The 15,897-nt window shown below is 41.6% G+C and overlaps 1 protein-coding gene across 1 annotated transcript; it reads left to right on the top strand.

Moving 5' to 3' along the window:
• The first annotated feature begins 748 nt into the window (after window positions 1-748).
• On the top strand, window positions 749-13,427 carry GJA1 (gap junction protein alpha 1). Its single transcript, XM_037139634.2, has 2 exons — window positions 749-951; window positions 10,611-13,427. Exon 2 carries the CDS (start codon window positions 10,627-10,629, stop codon window positions 11,776-11,778), a length of 1,152 nt encoding a protein of 383 aa, XP_036995529.1. The 5' UTR covers window positions 749-951; window positions 10,611-10,626; the 3' UTR covers window positions 11,779-13,427.
• Window positions 13,428-15,897: the final 2,470 nt, after the last annotated feature.

Genomic DNA, 15,897 nt, shown 5'->3' with positions numbered 1-15,897 from the left:
GGTTTCTAGTGCCTTGACCTGAATGGGGCTGAGATATTTTAAAATTCCAGTTCCCTTAAGATCTCACAGAGATACATCAAGATTTCACAGTAAAAAATGTACTACATATAAACAGTTATAAATGTAAATATAGTTTTTGCCAAACTGAAGGAAAGAATAAAAATTCAAAGCAGTCAAACGGTTGGAAGTTACATTTGGGGTGGGCAAAGCAGCCCATTTGTTCGTTTTTGAAATCTTTTCTCTGGTCTCTTTCCCACCCTCACCATTTCCTTTGTTAATTGTCCAGCAAAAAGGAAGGAATTAGATCACATATAACTAACACCGACCTTTTACTTCACACACCTTGGCCAGTATGAAACAACTCCGCCCTGCAAGGCTACGCTCTTTTCCACCATTTTTATTCACTGGAATATATACATTTTACTTTAGAAAAGTTTGTAGCATTATAAAGTACACAACTTTTTATTATCTCTGGACTTTTGGCGGAACATGCACTAACTAAAACCAGTCGTTGTTGTCTGTATAAAGAGTAACTACAAGCAGTAGCATTCACGTCTCTAACGCTTTCATTTCTCTCATCAGCAAATTTAAGCTACAACTTCATCTCGACCTCGCTGCTCCCCGGCTCCCCCACCCATCCACGTTCCTTCTCCTGCTCTCCACTCCTCTCCCCGCCTTTCCTTGTCCCCTCCCCTTCCTTCTCGCCCCTCCTCCTGTTGAGTCAGTGGCTTGAAAATTTAAAAGCTCTGTGCTCCAAGTTAGAAAAAAGTTTTTACGAGGTACCAGCACTTTTCTTTCATTAGGGTAAAGGAGTGAGGAAAGTACCAAACAGCAGCAGACTTTTAAACTTTAAATATAAGCAGGTCTGAGTGACTGAACTTGCTTATTCATTTTACTTCACCCTCTAAGGAGTTCAATCAGTTGGAGTGCCTACTTCTTTTAAGAGGAAGAGTAAGTTTAAAATTTTTTACCTATTCTTTTCTTTTTCTACAAGTAAAACTTTTCTCAAGTTTTTGTGTTGTATGAATGTACCTTTAACATGACAATGTAAACGTAATGATGAACTTGAAAGTGCTTCTGTAGTTTTAAATATAGAATGTTCGGTGTTTAGTTTTTGGACTGTTAAAAACTTTTTATGCAACAGGTAAAATGAGATTCGGACCTTTCTGGTTAGAATAAAGTACTACTTTACTGGATGTTTGGTTCTTCATGTTAGAGTGTACTTTTACTTTTTTGTAATCAGTACTGGTCTAGGTGCTTTGTAAAGGGGGGTGGATGGATATTTAGAGGCCTGGGTGTGAATTTGACTGACAATGTCACAAAAATCAAAGTGCAAATTTGCTTAGCGTGCTTGCTGCAGAATTCTATACTCGGTGCTTTTTCATATGCAAATCTTGATTGATTGTTCTATAGCTTTGCAAAGCAAGCTTCTTAACAAAGTGCTTTGTTAAGACCTTGCGGTTACTTGACTTCCACGTGGTTCTTTCCTAGAATATCCCCCCGTAAACAAAAAGGTATTAAAAGTCAGTGTTGTAACGTTGAGGTTTTTAAAGCAACAGTAAAGAGCTAGTTTGTTTTTCAACCTCTGTGGAAAAACTTGAGACCCTGCGGAGAGCCACTTCTCTCTCCCCCGCGCTGGCCGTTCAGGAGTTGAAATCCCCTGAATGGGGGTGGTGGGTGGTTACTTGCCCAGCGTGGGGAGTTGGGGTGGGGGCAGACCTTCAGGAGACCGTGCGCGCCACGGTGCGTTTCCGAAACTATCTCCGAAAACCGGAGCTCCTAGAAAGAACCTGAGTGGAAGTGTGTCCAGCAGCGCCTTGGAGGGAGCGAACACCGCCCCCCCCCCCCCCCCCCCGCCTTCTGGCGGAACCTGCCGCCGACTTCTGAGACCTGGGAAACGCTCGATGGGACCTGCCAGCAGGCGAGGGTTCCGCTGCTTTGTCACTTAAAACAATTCGATGCATTAAATGCTCTTTCTGTTAAAACACATTCCGCGATAGTGTTCACTAAGGGTTTTTTTTTTTTCCGTTCTAATTCCTCAGACCAAAGTGGTTAGTTTAGATTCTTGGTATGAACCTGCAGTTTGAACTACTTGCACCGAGAATGCTGAAAAACATTAAAAATGAAAGCTTAGCGGAGGCCGGGAGCCGGGCGCGTCCCGCCGTCTCTGCGCCCGGCTCGCCAGGCTGCGGCGCGGCCCCGCCGCCGGGACGGGGGGCGCTCGGGGGGCGCTGCGCGGGGACCCCGCCAGCCACGCCGACCGCGGCGCAGGTCCGAGGTCCCCACAGGGGTGGGGGGTGGGGGGCGGGATGCGGGCCCAGCGGTGGGAGCAGAGCGGGTCGCTCACTGAGCGCGCCAGCCTCACTCCGAGCCGCTCGCCCCCACCCGCAGATTGTGTCTTTGCCCCCCGTGAATTCTCACTGGCTAAGCCCCGGGTGAGGAAATCCGAGCACCTTGGGAATCACCGTGCTTACATTGCACTTGTTAACGCTCCTGAAGTTCTCGAAACTTCCCAAGAATGTGAAGTGGGACGCGAAAGCGGGGAGTGGGGGGTGGAGAGGGGCGCGCGGGGAGGGGACCCCGGTAATGACATTAGGGAAGCGCCAGTGGCGCGCCCGGAGGCGATCCGGTGCAGGAGGCCGGGAACTCGAACCCGGGGCCGGCGCAGCGGCCGCCCGCGCTGGACTCCCGCGGGGCCCTCTGAGCACCTTGGACAAAGCTGATCCTCAGTGTCTCCTTCACATTCTAAGGCTTGCCTGTGTTTTTCTAGAAGTGCCAAGTGAAAGTGGGAAGAGAGAGCTATAAATTTGGAAAAGTAGACATGGCTTTACTTGGAGGTAGGCTTAATAAATTCTTTTGCTTTCCAAACCAGATTAGTAATGGGATTGTTAATTTCACTTTCCGGAAAATTGGGCAAATTTAAACTCAGTCAGAAGTGGCCTCCTGGCAGTTTAAAAAGTAGATGATGAGATTTTAAAAAACAACAACAAACCTAGTATTTACTTTTGTGCAAAGACTGCTGAAAATAAAAGCCTGTAAATTAACTTCCTCCCCCAGAATGAAATAAATCAGCTAGATACAAAATACCCCGGGGAAGAGTAAATTCTTCTAGGTAGGCCCAAGTGACGGACATTGCGCCGCCGGCAGGAAGTATTTTCCGTCCTGGCGATGTGTTGATTTTTCTATGGTGCTGAAGCGCGTTCCGCCCAACGTGTGATGCTTTGACATTCCCAAAGTCGGGGTGTAGTTGTAACCTGCCCTTTGCCTGGGAAATACAGTGGTAGTTAGTGCGTTGCTCCCACTTCCTCCACTGTTTAGATAGACCACATTTTTCTAATACCTTCTAAAGTTTATCAGCACGCCCTCCCCGCACACTCCGGTCCTCAGCCTCTGCAGTGGGATTCATTCCCACGGGCCTAGCTCAACCTGGGAATCGCGGGTCCTAAGACACCGCAGCACGAATCTGAAAGGGTGTGTTTTCAGATATTGACCAGTGCTTTGTTATTCAGATGTTTCCAATTCCTGAGCAGAGAAGGTTGGAAAACTCATGATAACAGGGCATTCCTTAGTTTCTCTTACATCATCCAGAGGAGTCTCTAGGTATGATGAGCCTCTGAGCCTTTCTTTGTATGTGGAGGAAAGAGGATGATAGGAAAGTCACCAGGGATTAATACGCTCCACCTTTCCTGTTGTTCTGACTGCCCTTCAAGATTCTCAGCTGTTTGAATATACTGCTGAAGCTTGTCCACCCATCATGTCAGCTCTAAAAAAAAAAAAGGAATTGCCTAGTGCTTATCATTAATGTCAATATTCAATATAGATAAATCATGTTAAAAACAATCCTCCAGGGTTTTTCCTCTGTGGGAGGTTAACTGATTTATTTTCTTGGACCCTTGGGAATAGCAACCTAAATTCTCCACCTTGCCTGTGTAAATTCACTGTTTTGCAGTCTATGTACAAATTATCTTGCCAAAATTAAAACAAACTATGGTGAGATATATATATACATACCTATATCTATAGTATGATAAACTGAATCAATGACTTTAGCCTTAAAAAGTTACATACTCTTCATCCAAATTTCGCTACCTTTCTAAGTAATTTCTAAAAATATGCTTTATGCAATGCTGGACATTTACAATAATATAATAATAGTGTTTAATTTGGGGGGAGGGAGAATTCCTGTGAACCAGGTACACTCCACAGGATATGCCTTTTGTTCAGTTTTGATGAGATGCCTCCAAACACAAAGAAGGCAAACTCCCCTCATGGTCCTTCTCCCTATCAACTTATAAAAGCCAAACTCTCACCAATCTGTATGGGCTGTAAAATAGTAACACAGCACTCATTATAAGAGCATCTTGAAAACTAATTTTGATTACCATTAGGGGAATGTCAATCATTTCTTAGTTGTTACTTTGATAAAGAAAAGATGCCAAAATTAGAAAATAGGTGAGCTGTATTTACATCTAAAGAGCTTCCCTAGCAAACCTTGACTGACTTCTTACTACGTGCTATATGTGCACGAGTTCTCGCATTCAATGCTTACTGAAGAAAAGAGACTGTTCCGAATACACTTGTGAGGGTCCTAAGGGTGTGTTTAAAGGAAGACACAATAACCAGGTTGTTCAATAAAAACAGTCAATTTGGAGGTGGGGGGTGCGTTAGGAACTAAGGGAAAATGTGTTTAAGTCCATCACTACAATAGAAGAATATGGCTTTTAGCCTGCAGCTTCTGACTTAGGGTGTTTCAGCTAGCACCCCTAAAGTGACCATGAGTCTTGTGCTAGTGGAGAGTTGGGTGGTAGTTGCTGAGCTAGAGGGGGATTGAATTTTCCCTGCCTGGCAGACATCACCTTCTCTTTGGGTGGAGTTCCTCACCCCTTAACCGCACCCCCATCATTGTTCTGTGGAGGCACATGTTGGCTGACAACGTGATGAAGGGGGTGAGGGCCAGAGAAAGGCCTGTCAGTGTGTGTTTCACCCTGGCAAAAACTCTGTGCAGTTCAGTGCCACGTATAACATGCCTGTGGAAATGTGACAGTATTACTCCTTACAAAGGGAACTGAAGGAGAATCAGGGAGCCGGAGGTGGAGTTTTAAAGTGAAGACATGTTTCCATAGAATGTGCCATACCACAGTTAAGGCTAACTGTACAGGTGTAAGGAGGCAAAGATGGCGTGTTTTCTGATGAACTGGGGTTGTTTTCCATGGTACATATATTTCACGTGACAGCCAGCAGAGAATGAGACCACAGTGATATTAATGTTAACCAGGGTGAGTATCAGATCTCACACTTCCTCTTCAATCCCAACCTTCACCCAGATTTGTCATCCTTGACATGACCAAAGTGTCATCAGGCTATTTCTTCTTGCAAGTGTGTTCTCAGTGACAGTAAGATCATGTGATACAAACAGAGTTAGAATATCACAAAAGTGGGGGACAACAATGATTTCTGTTATCTTTCGATCTTAACCTGTGACAACATAACATTGAAACTGAGTAAACATCTTGGATACAGGATGCAGTTATGGTCTGATAAACTCCGGGAGCTCTTAAAGAGTCTTATTTTTTAAATTCAGTCCTCTTGCCTGCTTAGGAATTATTTGAAACATGTTTCACCAGCTAGTTCAGTTTCAGCAATTGGCACTTGAAAATTTAATAGTATGCACACTATGAAATGCCTGCAATGCTTTTCTTTTTCTTTGAAAGTTTACTTTTACAACTAATTTGAAACTTTCGAAGTTTGGGATGCATGCACTGAAGAGAATGCCAAGGAGACTGTCAAATAAATAAATAATTAAAATGACGAGTTGGGGTTTTCCCCCCTTTTAGTAGGCTCCATTTAATTCATTCAAGAGACACTATTTCTTATAACTCTTTTAAGCACTGTGGGTACGCAGCATTGGACAAAGCAAATTCCTTTACCAAGTGCCTAGTCTTGTTGACAAAAGCAGATAGTAATAAAACCTGGTCATGGAGGGAGACGAACAATAACCAGGTGAACATGTCCTATGTGAAATAGAGCTAAGGGCCGTTTAAAAAAAAGCAGGACAGAGGGAAAACAGTAAGTGACAGGGCTGGGGGCTGGGGTGACAGCTGATGACATGTGACAAGAGCAGAGATCTAAAGCGGGGGTGTGAGCCATGCTGACAGGATGGAGGTGAGGAGGCAGATCAGCTTGTCAGTTTGTTTCTTCAGGATTCACTGTTTGAGGAGAACAGGGTGGCAAGCAAAGTTGACTAGGCTGCTGATGCGGAACATGAGGAGGTGGCTGAGGCCAGGGAAGCACAGGAATGGGGGTGAGACTCAGGGGGTGAGACTCAGTCGTAGTCTGGATTGTGGGGAGAAAGATGAACCTGTAGACTTTGTTGGCTGGTGGGTTGAAAGTGTGTTAATAATGACGTGTGGGTCTGAATATTACCAAGAGAACATCTGGCTGTTGTAACTGTTGAGAAATGGTCACAACTGAGCCCACCTGGATATTTACTGCAAAAGACAGGGGTACTTACAAAAGTTAAAGACGTTCGAGGGGTTTACGTTTTAGTCTTGGAGCTTAGAACTTTTTGGTCTTAGTATATTAGAAATGCACCCATGCCCTTTCTCTTTCCCCTAAGAAACATTAAATGGTGTTATCAGGGACATCCCTCATGCATTTTTAGACTTCATAATTTTATTCTTTCAAATATTAAGGTCTTCATTTTCCCGTTTTTTGACCACAAAAAGGTGATAGCTATCAAGTCTCACTTTAGTTTTCAACAATACTATTTACCTTTATTTTAGTTTAAGTCCCCACTCTCAATTCATTGTTTCTTCTTGGGTAAATCTTTAAAATTGGAAGGAAAATTTTCTAATTCTCCTAATAATGATTAGGACATTAATGAGATGAAGTTACTCAACTGCAGCTTTGGCACAGTGGCTTGTTTTTAAGGCTCTGGTGAAAGAGATGGTCCAAAGCAGTTTAAAATGGAAACTTTATTTTTATTTTGAATGAAGATTGGAGTCCATGAGCCCCCTTGGGAAGGAGCCGTGCTGAGTGACACGGACACAGGGGAGGAGGCAGGAAAGGGTGAGGCAGTTCCCGGGTGTCCAGACAACCCTTGCTCCTCCTCCTGCTTCCCCCTCCCCACCCCCAGCCTTTTTATACCCTCTGTGTCCCTTTCTGCTCTGTCCTGGAACAAGAGAGCACCACAAGGGTCCAAAGACCATTATTTATCTCCTGGCCTGAAACCTTACTTCAGAATCCACCTGGTGCGTTAAGAAACAGCTTATTTCCTAGTTCCTCCCTTTCCAAAAAATCAGATTCATTCAGGCTGGTGATGTTAGGAGTGCATGTTTTAAACAAATGCTGCCAAGTGATTGTGATATGTAGTTCAAAAGCCACACTAAAGAACTCAGAGGACCCTTGGGCAGGTCACACTTGGGTGCCTTTGGCTTTTGGCTTCTATTCTAGGTCACAAAGGAAGCATGATCTAACATGATACACATAAGACACAAGAAGGGGAAGGGCGGTCCAGCTGCTGGTAAGCATTGACTCTTAATGAGAACTTTGCACAAGCCCTTAACCTAGACCTTACTTAGTCTACATATAAAGTTCCAACTCTGGAACCCAGAGATAGAAGCATGGACATATGTGATATATGAGGTGTATACTCTGTAAATCAATGCCAGGGATTCTGTAAACATGTCCTTTGGCCCTTATAAAAGAACATTAATTTTTCAGCTAAAACTAGAAAAAAATGAAAATATTAATGGGGGCGATCATTTGACAGTTTGATTCACAACAAAGTGAACAACTGCCAAAAATTACTATTTTTGTTTCCTCGCCTTGAGATCACAAGCACAAACCATCACATTAAACATCTGATGTTCTCTGCGATAGTGGTAATGACAGGTGTCTACATGTTACAGGATACCAGGTGTCCGATGGGATAATCCTACTCAGATGAAAGAGTTTAACTCATTAATGCAAATGAAACTGTGTGGGTGTTTAAAAGGCAACTTTGCAATTAAGTTGGTGTGTTAATAAAGAACTATTACCTAGAGATTTGCTCGGTGACCTAATTCACATACTGTGGCAGTATGGGCTGTTTCTGTGGCACCTCAATCACATGAAAATAAAGTTTAAGTTTGAATAGAAGGTGAAAGAAAGTTAGTAGGTAATTGCCATAAGCATCTATACAATCATTTTACTTTGGATGATGATCATTCAACGTTGACCAAAGTGACAACTTCTATTCTTGGTCATATTTCTAAACACATTAAGTTTGTCTTGAGCTTGATCATTGTGTAAAAGTGATAGGTGTGCAAACAGTTCACCATTTTACACTTGAGTGTTTCTTTTTTACCTCCTGACCCCTGCCTCCCCCCCCCTCACCACAATGGGAATATCTGGCAAAAGCAGGTGACACTGGCAAACGATTATAATTCCTTACCAACAGAATCGGGTCCGTTTACACATCAGTACATAGAAACTGTCTATTGGTACAGCTTCAAAAACTCTGTTATGTTTGTTTGACCCTCATGGACTGTACTTTTTCGTTCCCAAAGAAGTGTTTTCTGCTACATTGCAGGGTTTTTTCTTTGACATTCTCTCACCATCAACCTGTTCTTCAGAACTAAAATACTCTCCCATTTTAAGGCTTCCCATGGCAATTTAACCCTGTTTGCCAAGCCTACAAGTCTTTGTTGTTGTTCGACTGCTCTTTTCATACCTCAGTTTTACTGTCTACCATGTGACTCCAGGATCTAAAATGGTCCTTCCTAAAAGTAGAAGGGAAGCTCCCTTTTTATGGCCACTGGGAGAGCATTATTTCTGTGACCCGCCCAGTCACCTCCCACGCCAACCCCAGCATTCTTTGGCACCAGTCTCTAAGCTAACCTTTAAGATGCCCGTTGTCTGCAAATTTAGAGAGCTTGTGCATAGTTTCGGCCATCTTTTGTTTCATTCAGGAAATCACAGGCCAGGTTTCCATTGCATTTTTTCTGGCTCTACAGCCTGGAAGTGCAAGCATTAGACAGAAACCAATGTTACCGTGGTGGAAAAGAAGGCGCCCCTAGATTTAATTTCTTTCCTCCAAGGAGAAGACGAAGTTCAAACACCCGATGAGAAAGGTCTTTATAGTCAAACAACGAACATAATTCTAAGAAGCCTATATAATCCTACTTTTAGTCACACTATTTAAAATTCATTACTAAGCTTCTGGAAAGTTTTTGCTTCACTTGTTTTTAATTATTAAATAATCTTTGACTACCTCATCCTTTCCTAAATCCCCCAATTACTACTCTTCTGAAAATTGGACTACATTCTCTATGCCTATTGCATGTGATGCTACTTACTTCTCAGCTTTTAGCCCGCACTAAGACTATTCATCAAAGCATGGACTCATTTCTAGCTGTAAGCCAGATTTATTCACTTTGTAACCAGTGTGACGCATTGGACAGCCTTGGGCATGGGATCATAAGTCTTCTTTTGGCTCTCCTGGTAGCTACATATTTCCTACACCTTTAAAACCTCAATTTTCATCAAGTAAACGAACCACTGGCAATTAGAAATATAAAGTGAAATAGATAAATAACTTTTGGGATACCTGCCATTTCTACAGACGTGAGTCCTTTTTCTCATCTCCAGTAATGGAGAAGTTCTAGGGTTAGGTAACTAGATACTGATAGGAAATTTAGAGATTGCATAGGCTGAGGGCCCAAAGCCCAGTAAGGGAATTTGAAATAAGTATACAGCAATAAAAGGGTGAAACTTAGCCATTTTTGCTAGAGACAAACCTTTAAAGTGGTCTTTTTAATTGCTCAAGCTATAATTGGAAAGGAGACAAAATAAACTTGAAATGCAACAGCATTTAGTTTTTATTTTTGAAAGTAGGTCCCTGCACATAATGACACATTGTGTCAAAATGGTGTGTTTCAGTACAAATTTTTCTTTGGCCAGAAGACAGACTTCTGAACCACATAAGTCACTGCTTACAAAGACAGAGAAGTCTAAATGACCACAATATACAGAATGCACAAATTGCATTGGAAATACCAAGAATAACTTCAGAATATAATTAGGAATAAAGGGCTGTATAATAAGATTGAAGTTTAGAACCAGGTTACATAGGTGTGCATCTGTGTGTGTGTGTTCATGGGGGTCCTCACCTCAACTCTTAGGTAGCAGGCTTTTTGAATAACACACATTGGCATTGTGCTTAGGCGTGCGTCCAGACACAGGCCTACCGAGCAAGAGCTGTCTTCATTTATCTGCCGGGTGAAGTAAGTAGTGGCACTAAGACAGAAGCTCCTTCAGTCACGTGCAGAGGCTGTGGATGAGCAGCTAATACATCTTCATGGATTAAGACTGCAGTTTACTTGGCACATAGGCTCTGCACAGTTGCTTCTAAATCTTACTGTTCAAGAAAATTGTAAGAGCTCTTTGTATGGGGAGGTTGCAGGGGAAATGTGGCAGAAGAGGTGACTTTTTTTGGCAGTGGGGGAGATCCCTAGAAAGATCTGGGACCTTTTTACAATATCTTGACTATCAGCTGAAAGAAACTATATATATTTAAGCTAATAATTTGCAGTCTATAATCATCCGGTTGTCTTTTTTTTTTTTTTCAGACGGCGCCCAGAAATCATGGGTGACTGGAGTGCCTTAGGTAAACTCCTTGACAAGGTTCAAGCCTATTCCACTGCTGGAGGGAAGGTGTGGCTGTCAGTGCTTTTCATTTTCCGAATCCTGCTACTGGGAACAGCGGTGGAGTCAGCCTGGGGCGATGAGCAGTCTGCCTTTCGCTGTAACACTCAGCAGCCTGGCTGTGAGAACGTGTGCTACGACAAGTCCTTCCCCATCTCCCACGTGCGTTTCTGGGTCCTGCAGATCATCTTCGTGTCTGTCCCCACACTCTTGTACCTTGCTCATGTGTTCTACGTGATGAGGAAGGAAGAGAAGCTGAACAAGAGAGAGGAGGAACTCAGAGTTGCCCAAAATACCGAAGGTGTGAATGTGGACATGCACCTGAAGCAGATTGAAATGAAGAAGTTCAAGTACGGTATTGAAGAGCACGGCAAGGTGAAAATGCGAGGGGGCTTGCTGCGAACCTACATCATCAGTATCCTCTTCAAGTCTGTCTTCGAGGTGGCTTTCTTGCTGATCCAGTGGTACATCTATGGATTCAGCCTTAGTGCCGTTTATACTTGCAAAAGAGAGCCTTGCCCACATCAGGTGGACTGCTTCCTCTCTCGGCCCACGGAGAAAACCATCTTCATCATCTTCATGCTAGTAGTGTCCTTGGTGTCTCTGGCCCTGAACATCATCGAACTCTTCTATGTCTTCTTCAAGGGTGTTCGGGATCGTGTGAAGGGGAAGAGCGATCCTTACCATCCTACCAGCAACCTGCTGAGCCCCTCCAAAGACTGCGGATCTCCAAAATACACGTATTTCAATGGCTGCTCCTCACCAACTGCTCCCCTCTCGCCCATGTCTCCTCCGGGGTACAAGCTGGTTACTGGAGACAGAAACAATTCTGCGAGCCGCAATTACAACAAACAAACAAGTGAGCAGAACTGGGCTAATTACAGTGCCGAACAAAATCGAATGGGGCAGGCAGGAAGCACCATCTCCAACTCCCACGCACAGCCTTTTGACTTCACTGATGACAACCAGAATTCCAAAAAACTGGCTGCTGGCTACGAACCGCAGCCACTAGCCCTTGTGGACCAGCGGCCTTCCAGCAGAGCCAGCAGTCGCGCCAGCAGCCGACCTCGGCCGGATGACCTGGAGATCTAGATCAGGCGGCCGAGAATCAAGAATCCACTCAGTCGTGGAGAAGAAAAAGGTGCTGTAGAAAGTGCACCTTAGGTGTTCATTTTGTTCCAGTGAAGTTGGTACTCAACAGCCTTCATCATGAGCCTTAGAAAACACAAACATATTAGGATACCTGGGTTCATTTGGGATAGGCGGGTGGAGAGGGAGGGGATCAGGGAGGTACATGTTGGTATTTACTGTAGTTGGTTCAAAGAACTTAAGTTCTAAATAAAAGTTGTTGCATTAGGTGATACATAGGTAAGGGCTTTTTCTCTTCCTACCCCCCTGGACTGATGCCATGGCCCTAAGAATATGTCTGCATATGTGAAAAGAGTGGGTGATGTTTTGGCTAAACACTTTTTTTGTCTTACCAAGAAACTGAAATGACTTTTTCCAAGGAAAAACACTTTTTGAATATCTTATTTTTTTAATCAGGAAAAAGAGGATTGTTCTTAGGTCCCTGCTAAAACATTCCATTTTTAAAATTTGCACTTGAAGGTGAGCTTTCTAGGCCTGACCCTCCAGGTGTCAGCAGACTTGCGCTATTGTATTTCTTGTTCTTGGTATCAGTTAAAAGTCCAGACAAGGCCCGCGGGAAGAGGCTTTCCACGAGTTGGCAAATCTCGGCCATGTTACATGTACATTCTTTTTTACATCCACTCACATAATATTGACATCACTTTTTCATCATTCCTCAACCATTCACATTCATTTAATGATATCCGTAAACATTTTTAAAACAGTTGGGATATCACTTAATATTTTGGAGTTGAGTCAGGGAAATAAGCCATGTTCAATATTTAATAATCACTTGTATGTGTATGTGTGTGGAAGAGTGTGTTTTATTTGTCATGTATTGGTACAAACAGATACAGTATAAACTCACAAACACCGATTTGAAAATAATGTACCCACAGTGTTCAAATTTGAATCTTTCTCATGGATTTTGTGGTGTGGGCCAATGATGGTGTTTACATTATATAATTCCTGCTGTGCAAGCAAAGCACATTTTTTCCTAAAATGTTTTTTTCCCTGTGTATCCTATTATGGATACTGGTTTTGTTAATTATGATTCTTTTCCCCTTTTTTTTTCTCTTTTTTTTAGAATATAGCAGTGATGCTATTGCTGAAATGAATGATTTTCTTTTTCTGAAATGTAATCATTGATGCTTGAATAATAGAATTTAGTACTGTAAACAGGCTTTAGTAATTAATTTGAAAGACTTAGAAAAAATGCTTAGAGTCCACTATTAAGTGTGTGTAAATGAATTTTGCAGTAACTGGTATTCTTGGTTTTGTCCTACTTCGTGCACATTAATTCAGAGCAAAGGAGGTTCAGTAGTACACGTGTAACTAATTTATTTGAAATTTATCTTAAAGAAATCTTCCAGTTTCTTCAAATGACCTTTAAAAACTCATCACAGATGATTAGGAAAATGTACAGCATTGTACCTTTCTTGCATGTCATCTACATATTAAATAGTTTTGTACAATGAGATACTAATTTGTTTGACATTCCATTTTAAACTACTGTCATGTTCAACTTCATTGCATGTAACACAGACCTAGTCCATTGGATCATGTGTTCTGGAGAGTGTTTCTTATTCAATAAAGTTTTAATTTAGTGTAAAGATAGCCTCTATATCCTTTGTGATTTCTAAAACTTATACATCGATTTACACTCATCAAAGAATTCCCATTGTTTAGGAGAACTTGGACAAATAAAAGTCACAAGATTCAGGAACCTTTGAAAGGACTATCTTGTTAGAGCAACCTTGTTAAGGATAACATTGAGGAATTTAGTAGGTGTACACCTGACCAAAGTAAGCATAAAGAAGACAAGTAGGCTGAAGTTTTACACTAAAATCTAGAGCTAAAAGCATAAGGCCATGGTTGGTCTTATTCTTAAGACCAACCTGAGTATGGTTATGCTCTGTGATGAAAGAAATAGATCTATGATTCTATTACTTCAAGACATTGAAAATACAGAAAATAAGATTAAAAAAATTTTAACACTCAAGGAAAATCAAACCATTTAGATAGGAGAACAATTCTGGACAATTGATAATAATGTAATTATAAATATTAAGTATTTACAATTATTACTTAATACTACTTTTAATACTTAAATATTAAGTATTTTAAGCTTATTAAAATTATTTGCCTAAATATTTTGTTAGCACAAAGCTAACTAATAGATTGTTGGAACATAAAAATACTACTTTAGAAATAGTCCAATTTAATTGCTTTTTTTCTATTTTTAATGAGCAACAGTTATAAGATTTTTCTAAAATCAAAGGGTTATCTAAGAAACTGTTTCTCACTCATAATTAGTAGTGGCAACAATTCAAGTATCATTGGAGTGGCCGAGAATCCAATGAGAGAAGCTGGTTTTCTCTGCCTGGTGTGTTTGCATTTAATATGGGGAATGGAGAAATGGATGATGGGAGTGTGTGTATCCTACACAGACAGGCTTTATTTATCTTTAGAGGGGAAGGGAAAGAGAAGGAGAAAAACATCAATGCATGGTTGCCTCTCGTGGGCCCCCCACTGGGAACTGGCCTGCACCCCAGGCATGTGCCCTGACTGGGAATTGAACCGTGATTCTTTGGTTCACAGGCCCATGGGCCTGCGCTCGATCTACTGAGCTACACCAGTCAGGGCTCAAAGTGCCTTTCCGATGGTTGTGTGGGCATGCGAGGGCAAGCTAAATCTTTGAGATATAGTCATACACCATTGCAAACACTTCCCAACTTTGAAGATTTTCACTGTTCTTAAAAAAGTATTTATGCATGTTACAAATCTGCAGTTTGAAACTGTAGAAGTAAATGAAATCAAACCTCCCACTTCTCTCCATTTTCTAACATACACATCTGAGAAGTTCTAATTCTAAAAAGAAATTACTGTTGAAAGTTGCAAACGCCACTCTTCAAGCAGACATTTTGTTAAGTAGCAGCTCTTAGAAGGACCACCCAGTCCCTGCCCTGTGAAGCCGATGATGTGCAGTCAGAAGTTTTCACAGTGATGTTCCAGTCCTCATTTTTCTTATCTTAATTGGCTGCCTGCTTTCCACAACTAAATATTAAGAGAAAACTGCAGTTTCATTTCAAAAATATTTATTACTCATTTTTTTGCATAAAATTTTATGTTTAAAAACTGGAAATGTTTGAATCTTGCAGAAGTAGAACTCTGTGGTGGTGAGCTTGTTTTATGTTCACCATGGCAGCCACCAGTCACATATGTCTACTGAGCATTTGAAATGTGACCAGTGAGTCTGAAAAAAGTAAATGAATTAATTTAATTTTATTTAAATAGCACATGTGATTAGTGGATATCACATTGGGCAGTGAATTCTAGAGTCTGCTAGGGGGAAAAAGTTTAATATTTGGTGGAAATTGAGGAGACAATAGTCATGTTAGAAACAGGGATAGGGAAGATAAATGTCATTTTTTTATAATTATAAATAACAGTATTTCTTACTTTGTAAACAACAGGAAACATTTTAAGAAAAGCTTTTGCTTTTATATAAAATTCCCTAGTCTTTTGTTAGATAATCATATGTTTTATATTACCATTGTTTTACTTCAGAATTTTAAACACAAACTTATACTGCCTATTTTAAAAAGTGGTAGGATTGTCTAATGTCTTCAATATTGAGAAGTCCAGTGCCCTCATTTGGTTCAGTGCATTAGCATCCTAGCTCTCCCGGGCCTTTATTAAGCTTCCAGCCCACGGGCTGTTCTTTTACCTTATTTTGAGAAAATCGCTGAACCTCAACCTGCCCACTATACTAGTTCCCTGCCCACTCACAGCCTTTCCTAACAATTCCAACCTTCAAATTCCAAGATGCCAGAACATCCATGTTTTATGCTTGGAGGGAAAGCAAAATAATGAAGCCTGGGGGCTTATTAAAGTTTTTAAAGTGAGTTATTTTTATAAACAGCACACCAACAGCAAGGAAATATGTTTAAAATCTTTACTGGCTCCAAGATTCTGTTTTTACCTTTTCTTGGTTGGGCAAATATAGCTGAGCCCTTGGCATGTCAGAATTTGCAGCTGGCAATTTTCAGAACTCAAGAGCAGACGTGGAACAGACACCAT

The sequence above is a fragment of the Artibeus jamaicensis genome, unplaced genomic scaffold (assembly GCF_021234435.1).
Source record: "Artibeus jamaicensis isolate MK-2021 breed Jamaican fruit bat unplaced genomic scaffold, CSHL_Jam_final contig_387, whole genome shotgun sequence".
Classification (NCBI taxonomy): domain Eukaryota; kingdom Metazoa; phylum Chordata; class Mammalia; order Chiroptera; family Phyllostomidae; genus Artibeus; species Artibeus jamaicensis.
Note: the sequence above shows the minus strand (reverse complement) of the source record. Positions and strands in the feature narration are given on the sequence as shown.

Bases quoted from the DNA above. Each gene is read 5' to 3' on its own strand.
- GJA1 (XM_037139634.2), top strand. From the start codon at position 10,627: ATGGGTGACTGGAGTGCCTTAGGTAAACTCCTTGACAAGGTTCAAGCC.